Source organism: Equus przewalskii, chromosome 29 (assembly GCF_037783145.1).
Source record: "Equus przewalskii isolate Varuska chromosome 29, EquPr2, whole genome shotgun sequence".
Classification (NCBI taxonomy): Eukaryota; Metazoa; Chordata; class Mammalia; order Perissodactyla; family Equidae; genus Equus; species Equus przewalskii.
Window position 1 is genome coordinate 8,353,304 of NC_091859.1, and position 11,721 is coordinate 8,365,024.

An 11,721-nucleotide genomic window follows, 5' to 3' on the forward strand; every position below is an offset into this window, starting at 1 on the left:
CCTTGAGTTACATCAGAATTGCTGTGTTGGGCATCACCATGAATCTCTTTGACTTATCTGAGTTACTAAGTTACAACCTAGTATTTTTTTGCCATCTCTGCAATACAGAAGCTTGAGAGTAAGCGATAAGGCAGAAAGTCTTGCTTTCATTTGACTTCCTAGTAGAATCAAATAGCCAGTTTTTAAAATTTTTAAGCTTTTTTCCCTCACTGTCTCTCCTTACAGATAAATGTCGCATCTTGTGATGGAAAATGCCCATCAGCTACCATATATAACATCAATATTGAGAGCCATCTAAGATTCTGCAAGTGTTGTCGTGAAAATGGAGTGCGGAACTTGACTGTGCCACTGTACTGCTCGGGAAATGGCACTGAAATCATGCACACTCTCCAGGAACCCATCGACTGCACATGCCAGTGGAACTGAACTTGGATTCCGGGAGCTCTGTGCAACATCATAACATTGAATGGAGTTAACTTTTATCTCTATTATTTAGGCACAGGGTGGATTGATACTGTTTAATAATAATGTATTTTTCAGACTATTGGGACATGGCAATTTAACACTTGGTACAAAATATATACAATTTCCATGGAAAAATTAGATTTATTGATTTTCTCTATTTTGGAGAATCAAATGATTTTAAGTTGTTCAGCTGAAATGCTGTTATGTATATAATTGCTACATGCCACAGACCTGGGATATTGTCATCAACTAGAAGGTTATTTTGCAGAATTCCTTTCAGTTTCACTCAGTAGTTATTTTTTATTTGCCAAGTCTGTTATAACTATCCAAATTAAGATATTCTTTTATCTCTACAGCTTGGTAAATGTAATCATTTAAAATTGGCATCTGGATAGTCATAAAGAGTGGTGTGCTTAGAGACAGATCATGGAATTAGAAGATTTTAGATTATTTATAGCCTGAATGGATATTAGGGATGTTATTGCAAATTCCCTTCATTTTGCAAGAGTATCAGTTAACTGGAGAAGCTGTGTGACTTGTACAAATTCATTTGGTGTAACAATATAGTGAATTCACATTAACAACTGGGCTAAATCTAGGTCTTTCTTATTCCAGTCCTAAGTTCTTTTCTTCTGAACAGTATATTAAAGTGTCTATCACAGAAGCTTTTATTCTTGAAGAGTATGCCTTGCACAGAAGAAAGAATTTTAAATTCAATGCCTTTAAAAAGAAGGAAAAAATGCAACACATACATATGTATATAAATACATATAATAGTTATCCCAGTAATAAGGAATGGGGAACTGTAGCATCAGTTGCTAAATAGCAGAGGGATATCATGGGCTTTTATTTTTTATACCATTAAAACTGTTATTAAGTATGTTTTTAGTATTTAACATTTAGTTAGCTATTCCCTGTCTCATGAATGTCTAATTTTTGAGATGTATATGCATACTATTGAAGTTGCGTGCTATTTTGCTTTTCATGCTGCTGCTTCGCCAATGAAGAATGAAATAAAATGATTTGAATGTATTAATAATTCTACAACAGAATGTTGCACTTTTTAAAAACAGTAGATTTTTGACATTTGCAAAAAATATATCCTGAGATCTTTGCAAATGCCCAAATTCTTTGCCACTTATGGTATATAGTTATCTGAGTTTCCTTGTCTGTAAAAAGGAGAGAATGCTCTATATGATATGATTGTTGTGGGGATCAAATGAAGTCAAACATCAACAAGAGAACAGCAAAGTTGCACTGAAAAGCAGATGCTCGGGCCTGATGGACGAGGCTCAGATTTGAGCTAGGTGATTTGCTCCCTTTCAAAATCATGCTTACCAGAAAAATGGCAACTTAGTAGATATTTTGCACCTACAGGGATACCCAGAAATGGATGAAAGAATGAAATGAACCTTGCATCAATGAAGTTCCAGTGTCTACTGTGTATAAAAATTGATTTTATCTTATTTGTGCTTAATAGAAGTGTTTCATTTAGGCATTCACTTTTTGATATTCTTTGATTCCTGTTAACATATAGATTGAATTAAATGTTTTCAGTTAAAATAAATTAACATTTTGCTTAAGAGAAACTGTTGTGTATCTCACATGAGGCACATAATACTGTATATTATCTGCCACCCACTTCTTTACTTTCAGGCTCTGTAAAATATTTGTCATTAAATTGAAAATATTAAATCATCTTTAAACCTATTTTTGGGAAAAAGAGAAACATTCTCCTAGAACTTCGCAAACACTCTCAAATACTACAACAGATGCCTATGAGCACCATCTATGTGTCAGGTGCTGTTCTAAGCTCTGAGGACACGGCAGAATGAAACAGACACAGTGCTCACTCTCATGCAACTCAACTTAGAGTCTAGTGAGAAAGTAGGCATTAGATAAATGCCCACACCTATGAGGAAGTCCAGAAGGAGAGCCCACAGCTTTTTGGAATGTAGTACATGATAAAGATGTTCCTCAAATCAGCAGAGGACAAAATGGACATTCCATAAACGGTGTTGCGACAACTGGATAGTAACTTGGACAAAGAGAAATTTAGATTCATACATCCATTGACATCAGGATTGATACTAAATGAATCAGAGATTTAAATGTCCAACAAAAGAAAGAAAGTAGAAGTTCTAAAATAAAATACGTGAGAAATTCATTATAACCTTAGAGCGGTGAGAGCCATTCTAATTCTGGCTCAATATCCAGAAAAGATTGATAAATGTAACAAGAGGAAAACTAAAAACAGATAAACATTCTGCAAGACAAAAAGTGTCATAGAGTCAAAATAAAAATGTAAAATCAAAGCACTATATTTGCAATGTGTCACTGACAAAGGCTAATCTTCCTATGTATAAAGAGCCCCTAAAAAAATCCCAAGAGGAAAATAGTGACAACTCAATAGAAAGATGGGCAAGGACTTGCACTGCTAGTGCAAAGAAAAAGAAATAATACTAGTGAATCCTTTAACAATTAAAAGATGAAGCATAATTTTAATAAAAACATTTCAGATTCAATCTACACTGATATACACTTTCTCATTTCAGTAGCAATTCAGAAGTCTAATTATACTTTTATTTTTTTAAGGCTCTGGGAAAACAGGTACTTTCATATGTCATTGATGATGACACAAAATAGTAGAAATACTGAGGCTTTCTCAATGTCTACTAAAATTTAAAGGTGCTTTCTGGTTTGACCAAGCTATCTAGGATATATACCCTAGACAAATAACTGTGCAAACACAAAATGGGACTTATGCAAGGTTATTCATCAGCACTGTTTGTAATGCAAAAGACTGGAACCGGCAAGAGTTGAGGAAATAAATATTAACCCATATAATTTAATAGTATGCAACTGTTAAAAAAAAGAATGAAAGAGAAATTTGTATATTGGTGTGGAATGATCTCTAGGTTATATTATTTTTTATAATTTTTAATTTCTTTAAGAATTTTTTCTTAAAAGTTTTTCTGCAGTAGAAATTTATATGCTACATAGTATTCCATTAAGTGAATATCACAACTTGTTTCACCAGTCTATTGATGGATATTAAATTTGTTTTTAATTTTCCCCATCTTAAATCCTTCTGCATGAAGTGGAATTAAAGGATCAAATGGCATCAACATTTTTTTTTTAAAGATTGGCACCTGAGCTAATATCTGTTGACAATCTTTTTTGTTTTTTCTTCTTCTTCTCCCCAAAGCACCCCCTCGCCCCAGTACATAGTTGTATATTGTAGATATGAGTCCTTCTAGTTCTGCTATGTGGGATGCCGCCTCAGCATGGCTTGATGAGCAGTGCCATGTCCGCACCCAGGATCCAAACCAGGGAAACCCTGGGCCACCCAATTGGAGCACATGAACTTAACCACTCTGTCCTGAAGAATCTCCATGTGTATTGCCTAATTTGTTTTCCACAACTGCTGAATCAGCTTTTTCCTCCCACCAAAAGTATATGAGAGTTTGTTTCTTTTATCCTTTATCATCATCCACACTAGTTAGTCACAGATAAAAGTCTTTGTTGGTATAATAAGCAGAAAATGTCAGCTCATATATTAGCAAATATGTCTGAGTATGCCACTGCATTCAAAGCTTTTCATATACTTATTATATTTCTTCTTTTGTCTGTTTTTCCTTTGTCCATTTTCTTAGTGATAATTTTACAGTGTGTCCTGTAAGGACAAATAATTTTGCAAACTTTAACTCACCAGGGTCCATCTTTAAGAATATTATAATTAATATAATCTGAGATTTTTTGTTCCATCTTTTAAAATTAAATTATTATGAGAAAATCTCTCATTCCTGTTAGTTTCAAGAGATAACTCTAAATTAATTACTAATTTATTCCATTCAAGAAAGCTAGAAAGGAGAAGAGGCAGATATGGTACTTTGAGTCTCTGATGCCTAAAAGGAGAATGGAGGCCTTTAATAGGAGTGGAAAGAAGGTTTCTGAGCTTTTTCTAAGCAATCAATTACCATGTGATGCGTCAAGATTAATGTTCACATTATACAGAAAAGAAAACTATTGAAATCCAGATATCTCAACAATTTCTTAAAATTAACCTATTGAGAACATTTGTGGTTACAACATGTAGATTCAGAAGATTGCAAGATGTAGAAGAAGCATGACTCTGACTGAGAGTCTGTAGCCCAACAAGTGGGTTAGGATTCACATTTTTGCTAATATTCCAGACAGGATGGCTGTGAATGGCCACGCAATTCGGTCCCTGTAAAAAAGTGCCCATCTGAAGGTGAGAGAGTGCTGAAATCTGGCTCGAGCTCCTCAAGCCAGATCATATATGCTGACAAGAGGCTCCTTCTGCCCAGAGGAAGGAATGCCTTTTTCTTTGCACAAAGACACTGGCCTCTTGCCAAGCCAAACACTCGTCTTTGGGATAGCATCTTCCCAGAGGGAGAAGATGGTTTCTAATAACTTCAGAGGTAAGAAAGGGGAGGCATTTTTTAACCCATCCACCAGACATTGTGACTTTTCCTAGTATATATGCCATGAATATGCACCTTTTGCTATTTTGCACAAAGGTTAGCAACCGCGCTGTTCCAAGTCTTCATTTTTTTCTAATCATCTTATAAATGGCTACCGTGCTTAGCATCTTGCCTCTATACTCCATCTTTGAGGGAAAAAACCAACTTTTTAGAGTTTTTTCACTAACTACTGCTAACTAGAAAACTTGAAGTTCTGGCTAAAGTCAAAATTATTTATTAGATTATCAAAAATGTTATCTGTTATCGGAGAATACGAAGATTACAGAAAACCTGAGATGAATAAAAAATAAAATTGTATTTACTAAAGAATATGGAATTTAAGTTTTCTGTCTTCGCAGTCATGTTAATTTGTGTCAATATTATTTTAAATTATATCTGTGTATATTTTCTTTTCTTTTTTGGGGGGGAGGTGGAGATTGGCTCTGAGCTAACATCTGCTGCCAATCTGGTTTGTAATAATACGGTTGCTGACCAGTTTCTTGTACATACAGATCCCAAACTCCAAGTTAAGGAATTGGAAATGGAAGCGATATAAGCTATTTCCTTTCCCTTTTCCAGTAGACGTTTTATCTATTAAAAATAACAGACTTTCTTTGGAAATTAGTTTTACTCAGTTAAACAATTTTAGTTTGTGATTTGTTTTGTTTTGTTTTTATATTTTTCTATTTCTTCAATGTTTAGATAAACATTAGTCAGGGATACATTAGAGAGTGTTGGTGATGCACCATTTTAAACTTGAAGACCCAGTGAAACATTTTTTATAGTACCAAAAATTCAGAAACAACTTAAATTTTCTACAATTCTACAGTTTGGTTATTGTTGTATAAATTATGTGACATTTACAACTTGGATTATGATACATAATTCCATATTTTCAAAGATTCTTTAGTGATGAAAAATGTTTTGTGAAAAAAGCAAGATACAAAACTAGATTATTCCAATCTTGCTAAAAAAATATATATATGCATTGCACAGACAACATCTTGGGAAGAAACACATGAAAATGTTCAACACTGGCTACCTTGGGCTGATGGGATTATGGGTGAATTTATCTGTTTTGTACTCATAAACATTTTCCAAATTCTCTTCAATAAGCAAGTGTTTCTTTTGAAATCTGAAAAAAACTAGGATTTTTTTTTTCTGTTTTATTTTTAAAGAGAGAATAAGTCCCTTAGAGAAACAACAATTTTGGCAGATGGAATAAAAAATCAAAATTACCCCAAAGTATAAATTTTATTACTTAAGCAATGAAAAAACAATTCTATTCATTCTTTGTATTTTTTTTTAAGATTAGCCATTTGAATAATATCAACTTCAAACAAGCATAACACTTAAGAGAAGGGAAAAGAAGAAAACTGATTTGCTTAGGTAAAGGAGGCCATATTGAGAGTCAGGTGGAATTTGTGGCCCATATTTTAAGAGAGTGAGTTTGTTTGTATTTGAAAGAGAACCACTCACGGGCCGTTTAAAATTTGCCAACTTGATAATTGTTTCTCTTGATTTAGGAATTAGGAAATATCAAAAAGAAACACTGCTTACATTTATCATCATCAAAAAATGACCACTTTCAGCAGCTTCATTTTGGCTCAAATAACGTATATATGGTGTGTCTGTGGGTTGAGAGTCTGGACAAGGGTTAGCTGTGCTCTCTGCTCAGGATCTCACTAGGCTGAAATTAAGTTGTTGGTTGGGACTGTGATCTCATCTGAGGTTTGGGGTCCTCTTCTTCCAGGCTCATTCAGGTTGTTGGCAGAATTAAGTTTCTGGTGACTGGAGGACTGAGATCTCTGTTTTCTTGCTGTCTCTGGGTTGGGGCACACCCTCAGCTCCAGGAGGCAACACCACTTGGCCCTCTCACATCATGGCAGTTCACTTCTTCAAAGCCAGCAGGAGAGTCCCTCTTTTATTAGGCTACAATCAAGCCTCATATAATGTATCATAACCGTGGAAGAGACGGTCATCTTTACAGGTCCCACCAACCCTCAGGGGAGGGAATTATACCAGGGAGCGGGACTCAGTGTCATCCTAGAATTCTGCCTACAGTAAGGGTTAGAGAATTACGCCTGGGCCTGCCAGCATAGTGGCCATCACTATGAGCTCCCAGAGCTCCGCCCTTCTCTATTCTCTTGTAAGGGGAGGCAAAAACAGCGCCACTAACTTGTCCAGGTTAGAAGATTTAAGGAAGGATGCTTTTATGTTGGTCTTTAATTTTTTCTCTGATTTTTCAAGTTGTAAGGATAATGGGTCTTTCCCTCTGGATATAAAGCCCTTGCAGGAAGTCAGGGTTTCGCTCTGTCTCTTCCTTCCCTGTCCCTCCACCTGAGATAGTTTCTTCATCAAAGTTTCTCAGTAAAAGTTTACTGAACTGAATTGATTTAATATGTGAAATGTGCTTATAATCTCATTCAGAAATAAAAAATGTCACAGGAAAGTCACAAAGCTAATGGACCAGAATCTCTGAATTACTTCACAACCACCTCCATCCCAGAGATGAAGATCCTTTTTGTTTAGTCCCAATTCACAGCACAATATTTGCACTTTAGTTTACACCAATGGATATAGATAAATCCAAATTTTAATCTTGGATTCTGAAGCATAGCCAATAACACTTTATTAAACATACCATTTTTACTCAAAGTAAACTAATTTGGATTAACTTCGATGATAAAATATTTTCATAAAAGACTTGTTACAATAACTACTTCTCATATTGTATAAATGAATATGCTAAAAAGATAATACCCCAAATTAAAAAAAAATTTTGTATTATAGAAAAGGCCAATCCTAGTTACAGAACTGAAAAAACAATTTTTTGGCATCACATTTAAAAACGAAATACAGATCAAAAAAATGCTGCTAATCCGTCTTTTATTTTCTTTTTCTTATAACTCATGCCAACAAAACAAAGCTTAGGAATTCTATAGCAACAATGGCTTTCCACTAAATAGTGACAGAAATCTGGTTCACTTCGCTTATGTATCAGCTTATGAAAATGGTGTTTTTGTGAGAAAAGTTCGAGTAAAATATAGTCTTTTAAAGAGGACATTAAGGAGGCCTGTCAGAACAGGAAACATGAGACACGGAAAGACAAAAAACAGTGCCACTAATTTTTCCAGGTTATAAGATTTTAGGAAGACTGTTTTTATGTTGGTCTTTAATTTTTAAATGCTGTTCCATTTTAACCTTAAAACAGTACACTTTTCCACACTCTGGAATGTGATAGATCTGGGTTACTCTAAAGGATTGTTAAAAAGCAAAATTTAACTGAATAAATTTTAAAGATCTTATTGGCTTTATTCGACAACTCACAAATGGAGCAGCATCCAATCTGGCAGATAGAAAGGAGCTCCAAGGAGCTATACACAATGAAAGACTGTTATAGGCAGAAGGGAGAAGGAACAAGGAAGTTGTCCTCGGCAAAAAAGTGGGTTGGTTATTGCAAAGTTACTCTTGTGGAGGGGATGGCAGGGGTCTACCACGCAGATTACCTAACTAGTGCTGATCAGGCGATTCCTGATTTACTGGTTTAAAATTCCATTTCTGGGAGAGTGGAACTGTAATTAAGTTACGTCTTAGTTTGGTGACATGGGACTTAGCATAAGTGACTCCATTTTGGGCCTGTTGTCTTGTTTTTAACAACCTTAAGAAAGAAAGATTCTTACTCACATTGAAAAAAACTCTGAAAAAGACTCTCGAAGTTCAAGGCAAAACTGGAAGGTTACAGTAACCTTGTAAATCGTGCATGAGTTTTTCCAGAGTGACATGACTCATGTTAAAATTTATATTTGCTGTTTCCTAAAACATTTTCAATTTTTAAAATCTGGTAAGTCCCAAGTGTTACCTAGAAAAGGAAGATGGCAGGGTTTTATAATCTTTCTTCAACAAACATTTATTCAAAAAGTTTTAGTTGAGGCGTTGGCCTGGTTGTGTAGTGGTTAAGTTTGCATGCTCCACTTTGGCAGCCGGGGGTTTGTATCCTGGGTGCCAACCTAAACACTGCTCATCAAGCCATGCTGTGGCAGCATCCCACACACAACAAAATAGAGGAAGACTGGCACAGATGTTAACTCAGCAACAATGTTTGTCAAGCAAAAAGAGGAAGATTGGAAATTGATATTAGCTCAGGGCCAATCTTCCTCACCAAAATAATAATAATAATTTCATTGAGTGCTAATATGTAAGGTATCATGACTGGTTCCATGGGTAATACGAAGATCAACAGGATAGAAGTCTTACCTTCAGGGGTATTACAATCTGGTAGAGATACCAAGATGTCCACAGATAATCATATAAAAAATGGAATTCAGTGAGCCATCCATTAGAGGTGGAAAGTGCCACAGAACCACAGAGGAGGAGAACATGACTCTTGTTAGGTGTAACCAGGAAAAGTTTCATGAAGAGGGTGAAATAGAAGGGAACTATTAAGGGGGGAAACAGAGTGAACTGAAAATGTATGAAGTGAGCTGAACACGTTTCTGGAAGATTTCAGTGGGCAGAGCGAGGAATTAGGGAGGCTGAGGAGCCAATGAAGACATTGTGAGCAGCAACGTGACATTCTCAGAACTGACCTGTAGGAAGATTAATCTGAAGATAGTTGAAAATGGATTAAAATAGAGGAAAAACTGCAGATAGGGAGACCTGCTTTAGACCAATCTAATACGAAGGGATGAAGGAATGTCAGGTATCTAGATGTGACATTGTGATTTATAGTAAGAAATTTATCTCTGGTCTTCGTCCACATTTCTGGCAGAGAGCTCCTAAAACCCTTGGAATTTCCTAAGTGATGAAAGCCACAAAGATGTCATTTTTTATATTAATGAGGTTGCTTTTGGACCACATCTAAGGATGGGGGCTGGTTTCCAGGAGAACCAACCAGGTGATTAGAGAGATGGAAATTTCATCCTGCCCTGACCTTCGGGGAGGGGAGAGGGGTTAGAGGTTGAATCAATTGCCAGTGGCCAATGATTTAATCAATCACGCCTATACAGTAAAGCCTCCAGGAAAACCAAAAAGGACAGCGTTCAGAGAGCTTCCAGGCTGGTGAACACTGGGAGATTTGGGGACAATGGTGCACTCTGAGAGGGCGTGGAAGCTCTGCACCTCCTTCCACACATTTTGCCCTGTGCATCTCTTCCATCTGGCTGTTCCTAAGTTATATCGTTTTATAATAAACAGGTAATCTAGTGAGTCAATAAGTTTCCTCAGTTCTGTGAGCCACTCTAGCAAATTAGTCAAACTCAAGGAGGGGCCCATGGGAACCTCCAATCTGTAGCTGGTTGGTCAGAAGCACTGGTAACAACTTGGGTTTGAAACCGGTGTCTGGGGAGGACAGTCAACCTTGTAGGACTGAGTCCTTAACCTGTGGAATCTGATGCGATCTCTGGGTAGACAGTGTCAGAATTGAGTTGAATTGCAGGACAGTCAGCTGGTGTCTGAGCATTGCTTGGTGGTGTGGGGAACCCCTGCAACACACATTCACACATTGGAATTGAGTCCAGGAACCCAAAAGATTAGATGAGAGGGAAAGAGAGCCTGGATTTAGGTAGTAACCACAGGAACAAAGAGGAGTCAGGTTGCGCACAGAATTACAGTATACAACACTCAGCAACTCCCTCACTAGAATTTAAGCTCCGTGAAGGGGAGGACTAATCACATTTGTTGCTAGATCCTCAGTGCTTGGTACTTTTTTTTGCTGAGGAAGATTTTCCCTCAACTAACATCTGCTGCCAATCTTCCCCTTTCTGTATGTGAGCCATCACCACAGCATGGCCACTGACAGACAAGTGCTTTAGGTCCATGCCCAGGAGCTGAACTTGGGCAGCTAAAGTAAAGTATGCCAAACTTAACCAGTAGGCCACTGGGGCTGGCCCTTGCCAAATATTTTTGATTGAGTAAATGCACTCAATTTTTTTAATTGCATAAATGACTAGAAGTTGAAGGTGAGGAAGGAGTGGGTAATGTGTTCTCTTGTATACTTGTCACAATTCTACCTGGGATGTGGTTATGCAGCTATGTCTACCCAACCTCTGGCGAAGATATGGATTTCCTTTCATAACAGTTATGTAAATAAGACCCCAAACAACACATTCCTTAATAGACAATTTATGTTATAAGCTATTAATGATCTGAATTATTGCCTAAATGTCTTTCATCTGCATTTCTCCATCCAAAAAATAAATTATTTTCCTTATGAATAAATGCCCTGAAGTAGTATTAAATTTATACTTTCCTTCTCTCAAAAGAAAAGACCCATGATTTTCTTGAATCTTTCACTTAATTTCTCCATACCCAAGTTCCTAGGCCAAATAAAAGGGTAAGGCAGGAACAAGACCAGGTCACACTATTTCAAAGGATATCTCTTCAGGAAGGAGAGCTTTTGAGGGAAACTCTATTGATGAACTTGTACCAGGGTTATTGACCTGGTAGAGAGATTGACTTCAGCTGCAGAAGGTGGTAGTGCTATGATGGCTGCTTATTTAAAAGGCCATTGTTTGCAAAGCAAATATATGACAAAAAAGCCATATTAAAATATATATGCTACATTCAGCTAATTTGATGGATTTTCATTTTATCTATTTATTTATTTAGTGACTGGTTTCTTGATTTTTTCCCACTTTTATTGAGATATAACTGACTTATAACATTGTATAAGTTCAAGGCACACAACATAAGTAATTTGATACAGGTATATTTTATGAAGTAATTACCTCAATAAATTTGGTTAACATCCTTGATGGATTTTTAATTT

General features: G+C 36.3%; 1 protein-coding gene across 4 annotated transcripts in view; it reads left to right on the forward strand.

Moving 5' to 3' along the window:
- OTOGL (otogelin like) overlaps nt 1-600 on the forward strand; it is a 172,905-nt gene extending 172,305 nt beyond the window's left edge. For all 4 annotated transcript variants that reach the window (XR_011534854.1, XM_070600665.1, XM_070600664.1 and 1 more), the window contains one exon: nt 226-600. Coding sequence is in view for 3 of the 4 variants with exons in the window: in XM_070600665.1 (XP_070456766.1) it covers nt 226-426 (201 nt within the window). In the remaining variant the exon portion in view is untranslated. The remainder of the gene's footprint in view (nt 1-225) is intronic.
- The last annotated feature ends 11,121 nt before the right edge of the window (nt 601-11,721 follow it).